The sequence below is a fragment of the Henckelia pumila genome, chromosome 2 (genome assembly GCF_033568475.1).
Source record: "Henckelia pumila isolate YLH828 chromosome 2, ASM3356847v2, whole genome shotgun sequence".
NCBI lineage: Eukaryota > Viridiplantae > Streptophyta > Magnoliopsida > Lamiales > Gesneriaceae > Henckelia > Henckelia pumila.
Window position 1 is genome coordinate 79634615 of NC_133121.1, and position 23859 is coordinate 79658473.

General features: G+C 34.7%; 1 protein-coding gene across 1 annotated transcript; it reads right to left on the minus strand.

The window, feature by feature from the left end:
- Positions 1-12507: 12507 nt before the first annotated feature.
- Positions 12508-16518, minus strand: LOC140884297 (cysteine-rich receptor-like protein kinase 44). Its single transcript, XM_073291013.1, has 5 exons — positions 16130-16518; positions 14769-14979; positions 14444-14681; positions 14162-14312; positions 12508-13101 (listed from the first exon to the last, which is right to left on the minus strand). The coding sequence occupies exons 1-5, from the start codon at positions 16304-16306 to the stop codon at positions 12721-12723; spliced, it is 1158 nt and encodes a 385-aa protein (XP_073147114.1). The 5' UTR covers positions 16307-16518; the 3' UTR covers positions 12508-12720.
- Between the last annotated feature and the right edge of the window lie 7341 nt (positions 16519-23859).

The window sequence follows — 23859 nt, forward strand, 5'->3', positions numbered from 1 at the left end:
AATCTAAGTCTGATTTGGGTCATCTTAAGTGTGATTGAGCTAGTCTAAGTATTTTTCGGTCAGTATAAATGTTAATGAGCCAGTCTAAGTTTATGGGCTTTAGATAAGGGGCAACAACTTGAACTAGCCAGTGAAACAAAATAGTCCGTAAATATATATTTAATAGATGTATATATATATTTCGATATAAGTATGATTTTTATTATGAAAATGAATTAAATATATATTTACGGGAAAAATTTTAAGGAAGATTATATTTTTAAGTTCATGATTCATGCATGTATTTTATATTAATATTAAGGGCATGTAAAGAAAATATTTTGGAAAGTTGATGTGAATTGTGGCAATTTTGTTCAGGAGCCTACGCATCCCCGTGTTAAGGTTGGGTGAAGTGGCATAAGAGGCGTAGGGAATACCCGTGTTAAGGTTGGGTGAACCTCGCCGCCGCGTATGTTGGTTTATAGATTGATCAATCGCTTATGTTTATGGTCACACTACACTGATATGACCCACAGAAAATGATTTTTATGTTTATGACATGTCAATGCTTATGTTATGTATTATGTTACGTATTATGTTATGATTTAGATTACGAAGCAGTTTATGCATACGATTTTATGATCATGCATGCATTAGAATCCTCAAGTTATTTTTATATATGTTATGTGCTTGCATATGGTTTTATTTAATAGTACTCGTTATTAAAGGTAGAGAATGCTGGATCTTTAGGCTCACTAGATCTAAATGGTGTGCATGTGAGTTTTATGTTATTCAGGAGGTTGTGGTCCCGACTGGTGGTGAAGACCTCTATGCATCCGTGGCGAGCTAGCACACCCGTGACCTTCGCCAGCTCATGTTTCAGTTGATTTAGTTTGTGATGAGATATTTTATGTATTGCGCTATTTTCCGCACATGTTTACTATTTCTCATTAGTTTGCATACTTTTGAGATTATAGTCGTTTGCATGAATTTTAACCTGTTCGAGTTTTTAAACTTTTAAGATGCAATCGATTTTATTATGCATTAAATTTTATGAAAATCTATTTTTAAGTATAGATGCATATATGTATGGGCATATATGTAATATTTTTAAAAAAAAAATTTATGAGTAAGGGTCGTTTCATTTGGTATCAGAGCAAGGTCCTTGGAGGGTTAGCTAGCCTGCTACATGGAGCTCAGAAGTCGCATTGTCAATCTATGAGTTTTTAAATGCTTTTATTATGTTTTACGAATGTGACCCACGAGTTTGATTTTCACTGATTTTTAGTTATAAATGTTTTAAAATAAAATACCTAGTTATACGATACGGTTGCATGGGGGATTGATGAAATTCCAGTATGCCTTCGAGACGCTTAGTTTGCGATGCGGGTAATCAGGATCCACCTTTGCCTCTACCTTCACCTGCAGCTCTACCACTTGCAGCTTTTGAGAGGGCACGCATGGGCATGCTAGCTGGTATCACGAGTTTACTTGAGCATCAGGCGGGACAGCTTAGGAGGGCGTGCGAGGAGGACATCACTGAGAGGTTCTGCAAGCAGGGACCGAAGGAGTTTGCATGGACTCGTGATCCACTTGTGGCTGAGGAGTGGATTCTAGCGTTGGAGACGATCTTTGACTACATGGGGACCCAGGATGCCGATTGGGTCAGATGCGCAATCTACATGTTGAAGGATGATGCAGATCTCTGGTGGGAAGGTGCAGTGACTGGTAGTGATTGGTATTGAATTGGCTAGGATGATTTGAAGGGATTTCAAGACGGATTTCTTTGAGAAGTACTTCACAGAGGATGTGCGAGGCCAGCTGATTGTGACTTCATGAGCCTCCCACAGGGAGACAGGATTGTGGCCGAGTATCTTAGGAAGTTCGAGCGGGTTGTCACTTTGTGCCCACAATTGCTACAGTGGAGAACGAAAGGCTGCGACATTTCACTGATGTCTTGAGGTCAGACATCAAGCATGATGTTTCCATGGCGGATGTGACAACGTACAAGGTAGCGGTTAATCAAGCGTACCAGTCTAAGAAGGGGAGGAAGGAGATGCAGGATGACTTCAAAAATTAGAGGCAGTTCCAGCAGTCATCTAGAGGAAATTCCTTGCAGCAGCCAGCATAGAAGTCTTATCTTGGGTCGTCTAAGGGCTCAGATTCTCTTAGACCGCAGCAGTAGCGGTAGAAAAAGCCGCAGGGCCAGCAAAGACAGCAGCCTTAGGGGACAGTTGCTCCTAGCAATGGAGGGGTACCTTTCTACAGAAAGTGTCAGAGGACTCATGCTGGAAAGTGTTTGGTTGGTTCAGGCAGGTGATACCATTGCGAGGATCTGGAACAATTTCGAGAAACTATCACAGGGCGAGGCAAACCACAAGGCGCTTGTCTGTGGTGTAGGCAGAGGAGGCAGATCATGATACTTCTCTTATCACGGATAATCTTAATTTGTGTTCTTAAATTTCAGTTATTGGGATGCTTAGTTAAGATTTGCATTGGAAATTGCTTGACTATTATACTTGTGTTTTAAAAATGGATGTGTAGGATGAGAATTAGGAATTGGTGAAATTAGCATGCTTAGGATTGAACTTAGGATGCTAATTGGTTGCAATAGAAGAATGATCTATATCTGTTGGGAAATATTTTGCGTACAGGGAAGATTAGCATTAGAGGTATTGTTACGTTTGTGTTGCTAGATTCTGGAGCTACGCATTCTTTTATCTCTCAGTCAATTTTGAGGATTTTAGTAATTGTTTGCTATAGGTTAGATGCGAATGTTGGGTGAGAATGTTTTGAGAATTCTCTTAGAGATTCAACTGATTGCTATTGAGGAATTCAGATTTCATTTTTCTCAGGAATCGTTGAGCCAAATGATTCGGGTTAATGGTACTATTGAGAGATGAATTAGTTTGCTACAGATATGAAATTTGGGAATTTGGTGATAGTCCTAATTGAGTAATTAAGTATCGATTGACGTTTAGTTGATTTTGTGAGGGATTGGGAAGGTGCTTTTGGGATAGAGGAAAATCAGTTACGTGAGCCATTTTATCGATTTTTTCTAGAAATATTGGAATCCTTCTTGTAGTTCATGCATTCCTTGATTCGATGACATTGTTCATTGAAGATTCAGTCAATTTGGCTTCGAATGATATTTTGGTTATGAATTTTGGAAATTCATATTTCTTGAAAACTTGAATTCTAAATCTGGACATGGATATTCATTTGGGTAAGTATTGTTATTCTATTCCATTGGGATCTCGTTTTTATTTTGTTGACATCTGATTACACCTTGGGATTTTATTTCTTTTTCGTTGAATGCGTGCGGATTTCCTCGTGTGTAAGCCACGATGTCAACCTTGATTTTGATTTGTATTGATGATGGGCATGATGTCATACATGTTGACATGTGATCACCTAATTTGATATTGATTGATTGGCTCGTATCCCTTGTTCATGGAGCTTTGAATTGATTCGCTCACCCCTTGTATTAGACTGCAAACGAGTTGTTTCCTTTTAGCAGTTTTGTTTTCCAGATTATTGTATTTTGATATTGTTCTGAACCATGTCTCTTCGATTTCGATTTTATTATGACCCAACAAGTTATTTATTGAGCTGAGTTATACTAAACATCGTCTTGACATTGTTTTGGCTGGTAACTGATAGTGATTGTTAGAAATCATTAGAATTTAGTGTTTGACGGGCACCAGATAGAATCGTGAGACTGTTGATACGAGGTTTTGTTGAGAGCCTGTTGTGATTGAATTTCAGGCCTCTTAGAAGTCGAGACTACCTTTAGTGGAGTTCACCTATAGCATCAGTTGTCAGACGTCTATAGGTATGACTCCATACGAGACTTTTTCGAAACAAGGTGTAGATCTCCCGTGCATTGGGACGTTTTTGGCGAGAGGATTCTCTTAGGTTTCGAGTTAGTTCAGCAGACTGCAGATATCGTGGTTTGAATTTGGGATAAGATGAGGGCCACAAAGAGTCGTCAGAAGAGTTATGCTGACCGACGACTACGAGACCTCGAGTTTGCTGTTGGAGACCATGTGTTTGTGATGATTGCGCCCATGAAGGGCGTGATGCGTTATGAATATGAGCCTCTGCAGTTGGCATCGGACTTGTCGTCCGAGGAACGACTAGAGCAGATCTTAGCACGGGAGGAGCAGAGACTTAGAACGCGAGTTTTTCCCTTGCTCAAGGTCCGGTGTTAGAATCAGTCAAAGGAGGAGACTCTATGGGAGACCGAGGTCGTTATGCGAACGTATTGTCCAGAGCTTATCGGTACTTACTCCAATTTTGAGGACGAAATTCCATTTAAGGGGGGGAGAGTTGTAACGCCCCAAAATTTATTTACCGAATTAATTGGCAATTAAAATAATTATTGAGATATAAAAATAAAAATAATTATTTATGCCAGATAATTTAATTAAGAAGAATATTTGACCGAGTTGACTGGTAAAAGTCTTTGTTGACTGGTCATGGTCTAAGTGAGACTAAATAATTAATCTGAGAAATTATAATTCTAATTGACTGGTCAAAGTCAACAATTTCGAAAAATGGTGCTTTTAAGGTTGGGTGTGTGTACCAGAAAAATATCAGAATAGATACTAATTTTACCAGTTGGATATCAAACAAATTATTCCGGATCAGAAAATATTTGATTTGATATAGATCACAAAACACACACTGAAGCACAAACAATAAAACACAGATATCAGAATTTGGTCTGAAATTCCCGAAATTCTCGAAGTTACTGTAGCACGTCGGAAAGATGGCTTTGCCGGTCGTTTGTCGGAGCTCCGATGGAAAATCCAAACTGTCACTTTGTAGCTGAGATCAAGACAAGTCTATTGGTACCAAGAAATCAAAGATCTGATGGTTGGATCGCCGGGAAATCGACAACTAACAGTCGGAATTTGCGCGGGTATTGTTCATCATCTTCTTCGTCTGAAAATTCGCAATTCAAGCTCGGTTTTGTTGGTTTTTGAGTTGCTAGATGATAATAGATGATGAGTAGAACATTTCCTAAGAGATTAGTAGCTTATTTCGGCGTATATTGTGCAGATCGGAGATTTTAAACTTCGCTGGAGTTGCCTCGTTTTTCTCAGATCCCGGCCGCATCGAAGCTCTGATCCGGTCGTGGCCTAGTGCGTTGGAATCTTCTCGTCGATTTATACAAACCTGTAAAATTTCATGAATTTTGGAGAAGTTTTGACATCGCCGCCGGACGCCGCCGCCGCCGTATTCCCCGGCGAGTCTCCGGCCATTGTCGTGTCAACCATTTTTTATCGGTTTGACGTGATAGATTCAAATATCCAAGTTTCGAGTCGAGATTTGAAATTGTTAAGTGGTGAGAGCGCAATAAAGTTCGGTAATTTTTGGTCAAAGTTTGACCAAAGTTGACCAAGGTTGACTTTTGACCATTGTGTGATTTTTCGTAGATCGGAAGATATTTGAGTATATTTAGGGGCAAAAATCAATAGTTTAGGGATTCGAGCTTCTAGAATTGGAAGTTGTGAGATTCCTGAGTCCCGATATACGCAACCGCAACTGTATAAGTTTTTCGTGCATTTTAAATGCAAAGACATGTTATACCCTTCCTTTATAACATCATTTAGATCAGTATATTCACTGTTTTGATGATTAAATTGTGTTGTTGCATTTGTATTTGGATATGGTAGCTCAAATTTTAACTCGTGCATCATTCGTGTTTTTATGTATTGTGAATGATTTTTCTGTCATAGCTAGTTCTTAGCTGTTGTTCACAGGCTTGATGGCTGGGTCAGGTTCCTTTGGGTCTTGGTTTAAAATGGCTTGAACTAGTGTCGGCTACATGAACAGTGGGATGGTTGTAAGATTGTCTACCTAGCGAGCAGGGCTCGGGCAGGTAGGTTGTCCTGGTCGGGTCAAGTGAATTAGGGTCATATGTATGGGTCTGGGTTCGGGTTATTTTATTTTGGGTCATGTAATTTATTTAGGAGTCCAAGTGTTTGATTTATTCATTGGGCAAAGTTTGTTATTGGGCCTAATATGTTTATTGGACTTAATTTATTTATTGGGTCTAAGATGTTTATTGGCTTAATCTATTTATTGGGCTTGAGTTGTTTATTTGAGCTAAAATATTATTTGGGCTTGAATGAATTGATTTAGTTATTGAGTCAAGCCTATTGGGCTTAAGATAGTTATTGGAAGCTTAATTTATTAATTGGGCTAAATTCATTAATGAGCCTAAGTTGTTTAATTTATTTGGTTGAGCTAAATTCTAAGTCGGGCTAAGTACTATTGGACCAATCTAAGTCTGATTTGGGTCATCTTAAGTGTGATTGAGTTAGTCTAAGTATTTTTGGGCCAGTATAAATGTTAATGAGCCAGTCTAAGTTTATGGGCTTGAGTTAAGGGGCAACAACTCGAACTAGCCAGAGGAAAACAAAATAGTTCGTAAATATATATTTAATAGATGTATATATATATTTTGATATAAGTATGATTTTTATTATGAAAATGAATTAAATATATATTTACGGGCAAAATTTTAAGGAAGATGATATTTTTAAGTTTATGATTCATGCATGTATTTTATGTTAATATTAAGGGCATGTAAAGAAAATATTTTGGAAAGTTGATGTGAATTATGACAATTATGTTCAGGAGCCTACCGATCCCGTGTTAAGGTTGGGTGAAGTGGCATAAGAGGCGTAGGGAATCCCCGTGTTAAGGTTGGGTGAACCTCACCACGCGTACGTTGGTTTGTAGATTGATCAATCGCTTATGTTTATGGTCATACTTCACTGATATGACCCACAAAAAATGATTTTTATGTTTATGATATGTCAATGCTTATGTTATGTATTATGTTACGTATTATGTTATGATTTAGATTACGACGCAGTTTATGCATACGATTTTACGATCATGCATGCATTAGAATCCTGAAGTTATTTTTATATGCGTTATGTTCTTGCATGTGGTTTTATTTAGTAGTACTCGTTATTAACGGTAGAGCATGCTGGGCCTTTAGGCTCACTAGATCTAAATGGTGTGCAGGTGAGTTTTATGTTATTCAGGAGGTTGTGATCCCGACTGGTGGTGAATACCTCTGTGCATCCGTGGCGAGCTAGCACACCCGTGACCTTCGTCAGCTGATGTTTTAGTTGATTTAGTTTATGATGAGATATTTTATGTATTGAGCTATTTTCCGCACATGTTTACTATTTCTCATTAGTTTGCATACTTTTGAGATTGTAGTCGTTTGCATGGATTTTAACATGTTCGAGTTTTTAAAATTTTAAGATGCAATCGATTTTATTATCCATTAAATTTTATGAAAATCTATTTTTAAGTATAGATGCATATATGTATGGGCATATATGTAATATTTTTTAAAAAAAAAATTTACTAGTAAGGGTCATTTCACCCTGACCTAAAATTCAGACTGATGCCCAGATCTAACTTTCTCTATCGAATTCTGAATGCTCGGATCAGACTTTTGTGCTTCTTTAATCATCAACAATAACTTTGGCTCGGCTTGAATAGCAAATACTCTGATAGTTCTCATATCTGATTCAAACTCCAAACCAGAAGTGCAACAGTCGTCGATCAACTCAGAACATTCGAGGCACAAACGGAGCTCCTCTCTATCTCATCAAACCTGCTTTAGCTTCTTTTGCATGATTCATGGCATCCGCAAAATTATCAGGCCTAGTAGTGTTTACCAACGTGAAGATCTCAGGGTTCAAACCATTAATGAACTGATCGGCTTTTGTTTCTTCGTTGTCGGTAAAGTGCAGTGCAAACTTTAGCAAGCTATCAAACTTATACACATACTCTTCAATGTTCATGTTTCCTTGCCTCAGAGTGGCAAATTCAGCACCCTTGTCCTTTCTATAAGACAATGGAAAGAAACGCTTATAGAATTCTGTCTTGAACAAACTCCATGAGACAACTGTACCTCGATTCTCAAGAGTCCTCTTCATCGAAATCCACCAGCTCTTAGCAACACCCTGCAGCTGATGAATCACTAACCTGATTCGGCGATCATCTGAATAGTCGAGAGAATCGAATAACTGATCTATGTCCTCTAGCCAACTCTCATAGTCAATAGCATTATCAGAACCTTTCAAGGTTGGCAGATTAAACGACTGAAACCTCTTCAGTAAGGTTTCCATAGGCGTCGCTGTGGTCTCCATCTGATCAGTTTCGGTACTAGTTTGTTCGTTCGGAGGAGTAACTGGCGGTGGGTTTCTGTTAATTACTCGACGAGGACCCATCTGATAATCAAAGGGTTAGGACACAAGATATCTCAATCTCTACAATTTGGTGCCCTTCAACCTCTTAGGAATTCGGATACAAGTCGATAAACAAACAGTTATATCTCAAGTAGTCCATGCTTTATAAATTAAATCACATAATCATGTAATTCAAATAATTCTCAAATAATAAACCATGCTCGCATGGAATTCAAATAATCAATGAATAACTCAATCACATGCGAGAAGCCAGTACAAGCGGACTCGATTTACCCCGCTCACTTTTAGTTCAAACCAAGAACTTATGGCTCTGATACCACTTAATGTAAGACCTCGGTTCTAATCATCTAATCTCGGGTTAAACAAACTAAGCATACAAGATCCAAAATTAAAAAGCAAATAAAAAAAAATTATTTTTCCACTGCTGCAGGCCTCGCTCGATCGGTAAAACTCAACCGATCGAGCGGGCAAAGTTCTGCCCTTTACTGTTCGCCTCACGGACCAGCTCTCTCGATCGGTGAAACACAACCGATCGAGCGATCAAAGCTCTGAAAAAGGAAAAGAGGCTACCGACATTCTCGCTCGATCGGTCAAACTCTACCGATCGAGCTAGGGCAACACTGAACCAGTTTCCAGAAATAAACTAAATCCAAACTCAACTCCATAATACATTCAATACATAACGATGAATATAATACATGCAACGACAACATTCAATCCTCAATATTCGAAATTTGATACAACAAACATAAAAAAAGTTCGAGTTCTAAACATGTTCCAAAATATAACTAGACTGACATGTTGTTCGACTTCTAAACCGAGTCCCGCTTCTAATCCTTTATCTGCATGCTAACCAAGTCTCCTCTGACTCGATCATGCCCCACCTGTTGCCAAGTACACATACAAAACAATGCAACAGTCGGATAACTCCGATGAGAATGATATTCCAAGTAAAAGCAACATAACATGCAATAACAAGTAATATCTCAATAACATGAAATAAATACAACATATTCAATGTTAATACGAATGAAATGCATGTCTTTAAAATCGGGATATCAACTCTAATAATCAAGGAATTTTTGCTATTCTTTTGGGATCCCGAGGATGAGATCACGTAACAACTCACCGACTCTCCCGATCGAGGTGGTGTCACGTATCTCCATCCTCTAGACTTTGATGCGACTACAAGGAGTATGCTGACACTAGGTGAACTTCTACAACCTAGGCCACTCGCAATATAGCCCCCAAAACGTCTAAACAAAAAGGGACATACAGCCCACTGAAATCAAAGATTTAGGCTCGAGATGAATGCATATATAAAACACAAGGCATTAAATCATAAATCAATTAATAACAAGAATTCAATCACAAAATACAAGTTCCCCATTCTAGAATAAGTATTGATGCAAGTATGTTATTTAAGGAAAACTCAAGAACCATCTGTTTTGAGTGTTCTATCCCGCTTAAACGATGTCTGCTTGTACCTTTCTCTTTCAAATAGCTCCAACTCTGGATACGCTGCTTTCAAAAAAAAAAAAAAACTCTGGATATGCTACAAAAAGAGGTTATATCAAAATCCATACAATCACTAGAACAAACGCTTAAGGCAAACTCTTTACCGCTCTTCGTCTAACTCTTCGACGATCGACTTCTGCTAACTCTGGGCTCAACAAACTTCAAACGAATCTGTACGGAGGCAAAAGAAGATCAACAATGACAATCAAACCCAACTTCCAATGGTTCAACAATTCAAACGAATCAAAATCCCAAAACTCAAACCAGCGGCATAACGGCTATAATCTGATCAAACCGGAAACACAGACAGCAGTATAGCATCGAAATCAACTCAAACCAATACCAAAACAACAATATCGATTCAAAACCAACACATCACAAAACTCCACTTTTTGAAATATGGTACAAAAATCATAACAATTCCGAACGACGCTCTATTTTTTGATCCGACTGAGAATAAACGATAAGAACTATCTCAAGAACATCATAACCGAAACTCAATCGATTCTAACAACATCCGAAAATAGAAATATAACTGATCGGAGAAAAACTTACTATAGAACAAAGCTCTCGCTGCCGGGATCGCTAAACTGACTTCGGATTAAAATTGTACCGGACGGATAGACCGAAAACCGAAGAAGAAAAGCTTGAAGATGGTGTTTCCAAGCTTCAATGGAGGAGAGGCGTGTTGGAGGAGATGGATAATAGGGTGGAAAATTCAAACCAAGTATAAATATCTAATAAACTCCATATTTGATTTTTAGTCCCTTAAAAATCTAAAAATTGCAAAATAGACCCTGATCAAAATCAAATCGGCTCTTGAATTATATAATCTCCTATTATCTCAAATAAACTCAATTAAGATAATTTCGGGGCGTTACACACTTTGGTGTTGAAACGGTCATATTTGAGTTGCTGGCAATTTTTTGAAGTTGAGCTGATTTTACTGTTCATCGGATTGGTTTGATTGATCTAGTCTAGTCCAATTTTGATCTTTTCTGGTTCAACTGATCTGGTCTATTCGAATTGATCTGGTCTGGTCAAGATTGATCTAATCTATTCACTTGATTATAGCTCTTGATTTATTGATTTAAAGGCAAAGTGGTGAACATGAAAGTTGTAGCCCTTGGTCTGGGATTTTTCTGGAATCAAGAATCACTCGATTTTGAGTTATTACGAGAAATATATGCTCAAAACATTCAGCTGTGTCAGAAATTCTGCTCTGCATAATTTTAATGCAAAACCAGAAAATTCATCGCAATGTATCAGCTTTTTAAACTCTGATTCAAACTTTAACTTGTGAATATGATTTGTAGATCATTGTCTTAGCTTCGTAACGCATATTGAATCGTTCTATTTGGATTATCGAGGTGGACGATATGACCAAAATATCAGAGCTGGTCATGTTTGATCTGGTTGCTACATCAATTGCATCCAGCTTGATTTTTACCTGGATAACATCCGGACTAACTGATCTGATCTGAATATGATTTTTAGAGTTTTTAGTAGGCTTTCCAACCATTTTGGCCTCTAGTCATTTGGATCAACGAGCTAGAAGATATGATCGAATAAATGAACTGCGCCAGAACTCCAGCTTGAATAAATTTAGTTTCCAGTTCAAACCTTTCTACTTTGATCTACCAACTACACACTTAATTAAATATGTTAGAAACACAATAACAAGTTTTGTTATCACGCCCCAGGCTCAGGCCCGCACCTGCGCGATTGCACACAATGGGCCCCTATAGCAACTACTTCGCATTCGTCCTCGCTTTACAAAAATGATTAACCCAAGTTGTTATAGAAGTTCATTGTAGCCCATTTTAAACTCATTTGAAATCTTTCATTTTTTTCATGTGGGACAGGGGTCTCACAATCACTCCTCATTCAGAACGCGACATCCTTGTTGCGCCCTGTACTCTCGATCCACCAGCATCGGGAATCTAGAACGGGCTCCTATGGGTTCAAGAGGTGGCTCCCGTCATGTAGCACTTTGCCTCGCATAGCACTTATTTCGGGGTGGTTACAGGCTCTGATACCATTTTGTCACGCCCCAGGCTCAGGGGCTCACCTGCGCGACTGCACACAACGGACCTCTATAGCAACTACTTCGTATTCGTCCTCACTTTACGAAAATGATTAACTCAAGTTGCTATAGAAGTTTATTGTAGCCCATTTTAAACTCATTTTTAACCTTTTATTTTTCTCATGTGGGACAGGGGTCTCACATTTGTTATCATCAAAATCAAGATTGTTTGTGTTTCACAACCCAACAACAATAAATTCAACAATTGAATAAACATATGGTGGAATAAATGTGCACATTAATTATCTACTTGCAATTACAATAAACCCCATGAAGTCCAGAAATGTGCATAGAGTTAGAAGGATATCTATGAAAATTCACAAATAAACTCGTATATTTATAGTAGGTAGTTGTAGTATATGATAGATATAGATATAGATATAGATATAGGTATTATAGATAGATTGCTCAATACTCGGCAGTTATACTTGGGACTATTTTTACACTAAATAACGCTGAAGTACGAGATCTAAATAAAACATAGTTTAGGATTATGCTGGTTACCATTTCCACGCAAAATGAAAACATTATATTCTAGTCTCAAATGGAAGTCGAAAAAGAAAAGAAAGTGGTGCATTTTAAAATGGGAATTCAATCAATCTTGCAAATGAAATTGGATTGAATGAAGCCTGAATACTTCAAACTCTCATAAATGTTGAAGTAGAGTGATTAAAATGTACAAACATCTAAAAATACAATACAAATTTCCTGACACAAATAGTACTGTTGCATTTTCTACTGCATGTATATAGAATAAAACCCATGTCCTTGATGTATCTAAATGTAACTTATCCTCCATTTGTATATACATAACATGAAATAAGACAATACTTATGTTGTTAGATTAGATACTTGAGGTACTAAAATTAGGTATGACCTTAATTATCTTCATCTACCTTCATCCACAGATGAATATGAAATCGAGTTTCTAGAGTATTCGTCGATGAAACCACTGTCTTCTGAATCCTTAGTAGCACCAGTGTGTACACTCACATTATCAGTATTGGTAGTAAAAGCATCAGAAGTATTGGTTGTGGTAGTCCATCGGCCTGCACGACCTTGAACACCTGGTTTTCCAGGTCTAGGTAAAGTGAATGAATTACTCAAAAGAGTGAGCTGAATGGAATTCATTTCAGGCCTATCAGCGACGCTGGCTTGGCAGCATAAAAGCCCTAAATGAATGCACATTGCTGCTTCTTGCGGATTGCACTTTTGCAAGCTTGCATCAACTAGTTCCAATGATTTCCTAGTTTGAAAGAGTGTCCAGGCCTAGAAAAGAATAAACAAAGATATCATCATTAAATGAGGTTCGAACACAACCAGCCAATATATAGATATGATATCTACGGAGTTTGTGGAGCCTGATGATTTTTTTTAAAGGAATAAATGCTGTGCCTAGTATTCATGAGGTCAATTTAGTAACTTCAGTATATTTAAGTAAAGATTGGGAGTTACCAGAAAGCCATGAAAGATGTCCTATTAAATGATGTTCAAATCCTTACAGTATCAAAACTATAACAAATATTGCTTTATGGCATACATAATCATCTTATGATCCAATTACCGGTGTGTATGTCCTCACAGTTCCAAGGAAGTAGATCGTAATACTGTTTAATCATGCCACAACAAGAATCTTAGAGGTACCAATTTTCTGTCTTCGCATATTACTTATACACGATGAACCTTTCATTTAGGTATCTCCCAACAAGCTCCTGGGAATGGCCATGTATAATTATAATTTTTTTACGCACACACGCTTCTGCTTTGATGTAATCCCGGAGCTAATGTGATCCCAACAGTTAAGCCATTTCTTGAGATATGTAAGACAGCTTAAGATTCATACATTATTTTTTTCCAAATGTGGCCCTTGATTTTCCTATTGGTTAGATAAAATGAAAGTGATCGACAAAGGCTCGCATTTTTCATAAACCTGTATCAAATCATGAGGACATTCACAAATTAAATTTTTTTTTCTTTTCAGATAGCAGTATAGCACCATCCCTTGACATCTCTTTTCGCTTCTAACAGGATGGATTGGCAGCACTTTTGATACTCCAATCTATTAGTGATACTACTACTAGCAAAATAGGAACAAACAAAGGATGCTTCGATCAAATGCAAAAGCTTGCAATATAGCTTTGTTAAGGATGCCAACTTTCTCCTAAGACCTCTCTCTTGAGGTGAGAATGTAATAGTGATAGAATATAGATATCTCCAAAAATTTTCCTCTAAAAAACATGCCTTAAGTGCTGAAACAGCACAAATATCATTATCTGAAACTTAACTAAGTAAAAGAATATGGAGATGTCCAACTTCCATTTATACTTACATAATTTAAAAGGTCTGCCTTCCCAGCACCAAGTGATCCATCATGATTCTTCCTTCCACTCACAATCTCCAATATTAAAATACCAAAACTAAAAACGTCAGTCTTGACAGACAAGTACCCATGCATTGCATATTCAGGAGCCATATAACCACTGCATTTTAAAAACGAGGTTAAATTTCAAGAGAATGGTACACGAAGAACATAGAGTGTCGGAGGTAGGTACAGTCCGAGAGAAATAACTCAATAAATTGTGACAGAGAAAGATGAAGTCTGACTGCTTACCGAGTTCCAGAAATCTTAGACGTTTCTAAATGTGTGTCTTCTCCTGGAAACAGCCTTGCCAAACCAAAATCAGCTATTTTGGGACTCAAGTGCTCATCAAGCAATATATTACTGGCTTTAATATCTCTGTGGATTATCCTTTCAGGGGCTTCTTCATGCAGATAGAGAAGACCACTTACAATACCCTTAACTATTCGGAATCGTTTCGTCCAATCAAGCAGTATAGACTTCTTTTTATCTGAAAAACTGAACTTGGTTATTTCCGATATCTACTTTACCATTGTCATTGCCTACCAAAACTTCGTTCTAAGAGAAGATTAAATACCAAAAAGAAAGTGGTCGAGACTCGAGTTTGGTAGGTACTCATAGACGAGCATTTTTTCAGATCCTTCTGCACAACATCCTAGCAACATGACTAAGTTCCTGTGCTGAACTCTTAGCAACAATTTAACTTCATTTATAAATTGAGGCACGCCTTGTCTTGAATTCAAGGATAACTTCTTTATAGCTACTTCTTGTCCGCTTTTCAACAGCCCCTGAAAGGAGAAATAATGTCAAGAAAAAGGGGTAATGAATTAATTCTTAAGCTCTTGAGTGAAGGATAAGCATTCTTTCAACAAAACAAACCAATCATATTCAATTGCGAATAATAATTAAACTGGAAAGGCTTCAGATCAGCTCATTCCAAAAAAAATCTTTATTTTACGAAAGCATATGTGATTATAATAGATAAATAAAGATTATTCAGAAGAAAAGAAAGAACTTAATTGACCAAAACATTTAGGTTATCCCTTTTCCTGGAAGAAATATATCATCCAAATTTAAATGGATTCATAATTATCCAATTCCTGGAGCTTAGTATCCACAATACAGCGGAGCTGTATAAGATACTTGTATGCAGCTTTTGTACAAACAAATAATTAGGGTAGCGAAGTATGCCATTGCAACTGTATCCTTAAACATCAGGAAAATTCTCTTCGATCCAAGCAATAAAACTGAAGACAGCTACCATAAAAGTTACACAAAGTTCAACTGATAGACTACTGAATAGTTGTGACTGTCGAAGATAACTAGTGAGGAAGAAGGTCGTCCAAATTCATAATCGGTATAATGCAACTTATTCATCAGAAATTCTCGTTTATGTGGATTTCTGACCCCTTCATTTGCATTTGCACACCAAATTCCCAGTGATCAGGCCATAAAGATTCATTGCGAGCTACATAATCAGCAGATTTGTTTTTCATTTTTTACATAAAAAAGAGTTGTCTTTCACACACCAACTTCCATAAAAAGCACATATTTTTGTTAGTTATATGATTACTCAACCAGGAACGAAACGGTCAAGTTGATTGGTTAGCTCTATGAGCTACTTGCCCAAAAGGGTCGACTTGCGCTTGAAGACGCGTCCCAGTCCCAGAACCCCTCATGTGAAGTTAGTTCCAAACATTAAGGCACGATAATTCTAGAAGAAGAGCACTCCAACAAGATTGGATGTATCACTCTCATCTAAGTAATAAGTCTTCCAATGACTGATCTTATTCAAGAAATTAACTTGACCAAGTCATTCTATACAAATCAAATTCTTGGAAAGCAGATAAATCTCAGACAGAATCAGCACCACCATGGGTACAATCAACATTGAAACCAACTTAATTCCTCCTTGGAAAGCAGAAAAAACATATATACCTTGTAGACAGGCCCAAAGCCGCCGTGACCCAGCTGATTCAACCCCGAGAAGAAATTGGTGGCAATCTGAAGCTCCTCGAGCTTGAAAAACAAAGAATCTTCGGATCCATCTGCTTCTTCTTCACTGGCTCTCGCCGGCCTTCGCAGGCAGCCGCAAAACCCGGAGTATAATCCCATGAAAGCATCAACGAGAAAACGGTGGGTTCCTGTAGCATAATCCAGATTGATTCTCAACTCAGCCAGCAAAATCACGCAAAGATGGATTGAAATTCGTTGCTCTAATCTTGAATTTGAAGATACATGCACATTGACTTTAATCAATAAAAGTCACATCGACGTTGGTGAAGTCTGGTCAACGCATCATCTCTCCGGTGAATATTTTTAATTAGGCCGTCCGATGTCTGCTGTTCTAGACTTTTATTTGATTTCTTTACCAATTAAATATTTTTTTAGATATATATATTTTATTTTATACTAAAAAATGGGACAAATGTTTGTATCCCATGCAAAAACTGAAACAAAAGTGAACATTTTCTTATACAAGATTAAACTTTTGTTTGTACATGTATTTATAAAATATTTTTAAAGTTATTTTAAAAATAAATGTGTGTTTAGACAACTATTCTATAAAAATATTTTAACATTTCAAAAGTAATGTTGTTCATCATTGTATTTCATAGTTTCGTTCGAAAAAAATCTGAAAACACATTTCAAGTGTTCTTTAAACACTATACTTGAAAAACACTTTTTAAAGAATATTTTTCATAAACATTTTATAAAAAATTTATCCAAACAAACACTTTAAGTTTTTTTCATTTATAAAAGACTAAAAATATTTTTAAAATATATTTTCAAACGGAACCTAAATATTGTATATCTTTTGAAATCCTTTATTTTTTAAAATTGAACATTTTTCATTTGGACATGTACTTATAAAACGTTTTTAAAAGTGTTTTTTTAAAAAAAATTATAAAATATTTTAAAAATTGTTTTAAAAATAAATATGTGTTTGGACAACTGTTCTATAAAAATATTTTAACATCACAAAAGTAATATTGATCATATTTGCTTTTCATAGTTCTATTCTAAAAACATTTAAAAACACATCTCAAGTATTTTTAAAAAACTATACTTAGAGAACACATTAATTTTAAAAAATGTTTTTCAAAAACATTTTATAAAAATCTTGTCTAAATATATACTTTAAATTTTTTTCACTTATAAAACACTAAAAACATTTTAAAATTACATGTTCAAACATAACTTTTAAATCTTTTATAAATTGGATAAATGTATTTAATTTTTTGTAACAAATGATCTAGATATGATTGATAGTTAAAAAATTAAAAGTATATTAACTTATTGATATTTTTCCTGGAGCTTTGTGTCTTTGACATTAATGAAATTAGATTTAAAAATTGTGACAGCGGTCAAGTTTTATGGTTTTTTCTTGGGATGGATCCACGCACCCTAGATTATGTGGATCAAAACTCGATATATATATATATATATAAATACATGTTCTAGTTGCTGCAAGGAGTTTTACGATTTGAAATTTTAAATTTAAAAAATGTACAAAACCACAAATATTAAAAAAATTGAATAATAGTATTTAAAATATATCAAGTTATTTCGGATAACCGATTTTAAAATTTTGAAAACTGTAATGAACTATTTTTTAAACTTAAAACCGATTTTCTATAATAACCAAACCAAATTTCGATATTGATTCTATTCAACTGATTAAGGTAGTGTTTGATAGAAATTTTAGAAAGCATTTCTCAATTTTTCCGTAACAAAATTTTGTTAAAAAAAATTGAGAAATACTTTCTAAAAATTCTCACACACACTACCTAATTCGATTGAGCTGAGATTTTGTTGCCTTAAATGTGGTATACTGTTTAATTTAAAACTATCCCTACTTGCGAAATGTTGACAAAATAACAATGGACCGTTGACGGATTTTAAATAATAACATAATACACATATAATAATAAGCAATTGTTTAGCCGATCAATTTGACATACGCTCCAGCAGCCGCAGCTTTATTTTTGTTTATTTACGAGGTTTTGTCTAATTGCTTGCGTTTGGTGGGCTAATGGATTCAATGATCTAGCAAGGTAAAATGTTGGTTTGGCAAAAAAGTATTGGTTCATAAATTTGGTGACGATGCACACAAGGTCAAAAGGAGGACCGTTGATCTGAGGGAATTTTTTTTATATAACACTGTCATCCATTATTTTAAAAAAATAATATCTTGTAATGTATTTCAAGCAGTGTTTTAATCATCGGATCGGTGATTGAATCGGTCAACCTAAAAAAACGATCAACCGATCGGACATTTTTAACCGGACTGTTCAACCGAAAAACCGTTTATATAATATAATATAATAAATAATATATTTTGAATTTTAAAAATTCAAAAATATATATAAATAGACAAAATTATATATATATTTGTCATAGTTTGAAACCTAAACAAATATGTAAATATATTCAAAATATCAATTATAGTTATAAATTATTTAAATAATGAATTATTTAATTTTAAAAAAACAATAATTATTAAAATAATTTTTTTAATGATGTACAAATTCCCAATAATAATGTATACTAGCACAATCGCACACACGCATTGCGTGTGTATAAAATCATATAATATATTTAATATTATATGTTATGTATAAATATTATTTTTTCGATAATATTTAAATTCATTTATTTTTTATTTCTAAAATAATATAAAAATAAATTTAAAATTTATTTATCAATTTATCTTATCTATAATGTTTAGTTGAGAAAAATATGGAAATTTGAAATATTAAAATTAAAAAAAAACAAATAAAAATAAAAGTGTAATATTTATATCACATAAGGGTAATTTCGGCAAATGAAAAGATGGTGTCTAATGGGGAGATTCTTTATATATAGGGAGAGATACATAAAAAAAATATTAAATTTGAAGTTTTTAAAATAAAAAATTTAAATTTTCAAAAAAAATTTAAAAAAATTCGAAAAATCGGTTCAACATGTTGAACCGGTTTTTCGGTTATTGACTGGTCCAACCGGTTATTGACCGGTTGGACCGATTTTTCGATTCTTAGAGGAGAACCGGATCGGACCGATGACCGGTTCCTGGTCGAACCGGCCGGTCCGATTCTAAAAATACTGATTTCAAGTACACTTGAGGAGGTCATTTTTTTAAAAAAAAAATTAAAATAGTTAGCCAAGTCCATTTATTCAAATATCTCGTTGATCTCATATTTCTTACAACACAAAAGCTCATGTGAAATAGTTTCACGGGTCAATTTTATGAGACAGATCTCTTATTTGGGTTACCCATGAAAAGGTATTACTTTTTATGTTAAATTTACTACTTTTTATTGTAAATATGAGTTGAATTAATCCGTATCACAGATAAAGATTCGTGAGACCGTCTCACGAGAGACTCTACTTGTTACAGTGAGAAGATTTCATACTCATTTATTTAGGTTGTCTAGGATAAAAAGATTTCAAATCCATAAATTTCTATTATAATTATATCGTTAAGAATAAAATAATAAATCAAATCATAAATCCATGCATTACTTATTTACAGATTTAGTAATATAAAATTGAATAATATATATTTCAAATGACATCATTATTAGATAAACTATTTAATATGAAATACTTTAAACATGAAATGAGTGGAATTGAAGTGTTACTTCTCTAATCAACAACAATAAAATACATTTAAATATTTTTAAAATACATGAATTTGAAATCCTTTAATCCATGCATGACCTTAGTTATTCGCTCAAACAAAAGATCGAACAAACAACCATACAAAAATCAAGTACAACTGAGTGTATCTTTTTCTTTGGTTCCTCTTCACTGCAATATGTTTGTTACACGTTAAACAAACGAATTTCCTCACAAATATTCAATATGATTCTACAAGATCTAGTTTCATTCAAGTAACGGATTCTTGCCATATATAGCCAACGGAAATGATATTCTTCTGATCAATCCATAGATCATTTGGATCCCATGAGAATTAAGCATATACTTTCTCACTCTTCAAAATTGAATTATGTTGTTTTTTTCAACTATTGAGAATGAAAAAGAAAATACCTCCGATCTCAACAACAGAGGCCAGAGTTTTGCATTATATCTAAGAACAAGATGAACATGAGAGTGTGGAAGCTTTTTGTTTACATACAAAAATGGCTCGAGCGGGGTGTTACAGGCGTGCCAGGCATGATCGTGTCAAAATGAAATAAAAATAAAAATAAAATCTAACTTCTAAAACCAAACGAAATATAGATCCTTGGTTTCGTCCTCGGTCTCAATTCCACCGGTTATATGCCAAAGAACACTAGAAATATTGGAGAAAAAATCTTAATAACAATCGAAAATTGAACGCTGCTATTACAAACTTGAAAACGACACATGTTTGCCATTAAAAACAGAAAATATGCTACTGGACACTTCGAGGAAGCAATAAAAAGTGCTGGAAATGTGTACTGGAATTTATGGACATAAGCAAAATAATATGAATCGAAAATTTGGAGAATGTATGCTGAAGAATTCATAGTTTTTGCGGTTTGAAATTTTGTTGTGAATTGCGATTCTTTATTTTTTTGCTTCTGCCGATGGTTTTGACTTCCAATTTTAGGTAATTGCCCACTACTTTTCTTCAATTACTAGGCCACGTTTCTTCCCCACTCTCCCATATTCTCAATTTTGACTTGGTCTTGAATTGTTCGAATTCATCTTCCATTTCTGATTTGCCGCTGGATTCTTGGTCATTGGGCTTCTTCATTTTGATGGACCGAAATGATTGGGCTGCTCTGTCTCAGGAACTGGGCCGAAGATCTCATTCTATTTTGGGCCAAAAAAATAATTTCTTTTTATGGGCTAAACATTTTCATTATATTGTATTGAATAAATTGAATAATAATAATACATAGCGGTTCACCTATTTATATGCAATATTAATTATAGTCGCCGTTAATATGGCTAACTATCTAATTACTCATGAGTGTAAAACTCCCCTAAAGTTGGGCAACAAATAAATATGTTTGAGGGCCATCTTGGACACCAATGGGACCAGTGTCACCTTTCGTAATGGCTTGGTGAAGACATCCGTGAGTTGTAGCTGGGTTCGAATAGGCAAGCTAATAAAACCATCATCGACAGTGAAAAGTTTTGAAACAATAGAAAACGTTTCGATGAAATCGATACCCTCCTTTTGATTATAGCCCTTAGCAACCAATCAGGCTTTATATGGTTCAATTGATCCAGAAGAGTTAAACTTGATTTTACACACCCATTTGGATCCAATGGCATGTTTCTCGATCGGATCTGTTTTAAGAGTGAAATTCCAGAATACGTATGGGCTGCAAAGACTTATTTGACAGCAATTTGCAATGAAATTCCCGTGCCTCAACATATATCCAATATAATTGCGCGCGGATAGGGCAGAACAGAACTAACTCAGGAAATGGATCGATGGCCATTGTGGTATGTGGGCTCCAATGAAAGGGAAACACATCTTCACGTCCTTGAGACAAAAAATTGATTTGTGTTATGGTCATCATGGTCCATTCGAACTAGGTCCGAATCGAGCCGAATAATACTAAAAAAATTATGGTTCAAGTTCGGCTCCAATTAAGTATATTTGATTTCGAGCTAGATTCGAAGCTCAAAAAAATCAAATATTTTGGCTCTAGTTCGCATCGAAATATTTGAACTTATTCGTGAACTATTGAACTATTGCTCTTGGATATTAAGGTTTGAGAACTTTCTTCGAAAGCTCGAAGGTTCGAAATACTTATGTATTTATTTATCACTAGAAATCATGTATGTGTGTCGCACGTGGAAAACGTACATTAGAGTAATTAGAATCCTTGACAAAATTAACACAAAAACTTCGTGAGACGGATTTTCTATTTAGGTTATCCATAAAAAAATTATTAATTTTTATGGCAAAATTATTATTTTTATTTGTAAATATGAACATATATAGTTGACTCGTCTCATAGACGTTTCACAAGATCGTATATTTTTTTGATCAATCAATGATCTACACTTTTTATATTTACTATGGTGCTAATTATTCTCTCTTTACTTTCATAGTCACATTTAATTTATTAATAAATATTTATACCAGATAACTTATATATAAATGTCTTATTATAATAACACTCTACCAACATATAAAATAATTTCGCATTGATAAAAAAAAACATTTATTGAATATTGCCATTTATTTGTAATTTATAATATAGTAATAATATTTTTGACAATAAATCATTTTTTTTCTAAATTTAATGACATCTATTTTAATATCTCATATTAAATCATAAGAATAATGAGAACAATTAAATTACTAATGTCATATTGGTTATCTCCGAATAATAGTATCTTTAATTTTCTTAATTGTTTATATACTTCATGGAATAATTTGGACATCTTTATTTTGGGAAAAATCCGTAACATTTATAAAGTTTGAATAATACATATAACTTTCTCATATAATACATTTAATTTGGAAACTGAATACTCATTGTATGAAAATTGATACTTCTTCCTCTTTTTCTATTTTTTGTGTGTCCCAAAATAGTTAATATGTTTGTTTCTTTCTCCTTTATCTTCTCTATCTCAGGAAAAAAATTATATATATATATATATATATATATATATATATATATATATATATATATATTCACGTCTAGGGAATACTTCATTTATTGTTTTTCTTCTCTGTATCATTTGTTATATGTGAATATATATAATCTACTCTATTGTTTTATCGACATAAATCTTCACTATATAATTTGTGTACATTAAAATGAATACATATATTTTGTAATTTTTCATTACTAGACTTAGGGTAACACAATAAGATGTGATATATTACTGAATATTGATATAAGAAATTTTCAAATTCAATTTATTCTTAATGATTTTATAATAAAGAGAAGCTCAAAATAATGAAAATTTGGATTCACGATTATTTTAAATATGTGTTAGGATTGGTGATGAGTGTTTGGGGGAGGGGGTGAATAAATACTCCCAAATTTTCTTCAAATAATGTCCCGGTACTAGTATTAGCTGCAATGCAGACGAATCTCGTACTCAAAGACAAAGTAGTAGTCCATTGGAGTAGTGTGGAAACAAACTACTAGGTTTGTTGAAGCTCAAAAGAAACTTAGAATAGTGACAGCAGATTTGTTTCTGGAAGTTCGAATGATAAAACCTTCTACGTTTCCCCTTCTTCTGTTTTCAGAAGGTATCACTAGAGCTTACGCAAACAAAATGCACAACGCGAAAAACTTCTGAAAGAATACTCTTCTTTCAGACTATTACAAAACATATATTCTTATAAGGATTTTACAACAAATAGCAGTAGGCACAAATATGATCTGAGAATCGAATAGATCTTTTTGGGTGTGCAAGAGTATTTTTGAGTATTTTGCAGGGACCTTTGAAGATTGATTGATATTTGATAGCAGGTGTTTTCTCTACTTTACTCGAAGGAGCCACACAGCCTTATATAGCTTTTAGTGTAACATTAATAAACGGCTCTTTTATGTCTCTAATTTAATGTATCTATACCACACGATATACTTTCTTTAGCATGTCATACATTTCATGCCAAAAACAGGAATGTGCAATAAATACGGCGGTATGATGCATTAAATGATGTGTACTATAATTCAGAAGTGCTAATAAATGAAGTG

What these genes read in the sequence shown, in the direction of transcription:
- LOC140884297 (XM_073291013.1), bottom strand. Translation starts at nt 16,306, where the DNA reads ATGGGATTATACTCCGGGTTTTGCGGCTGCCTGCGAAGGCCGGCGAGA. An exon ending in GCTTTGGGCCTGTCTACAAG is followed by an intron (nt 14,980 to 16,129) that starts GTATATATGTTT and finishes TTCTCCTTTCAG; the next exon opens with GGGCTGTTGAAAAGCGGACA. An exon ending in TCTAAGATTTCTGGAACTCG is followed by an intron (nt 14,313 to 14,443) that starts GTAAGCAGTCAG and finishes TTTAAAATGCAG; the next exon opens with TGGTTATATGGCTCCTGAAT.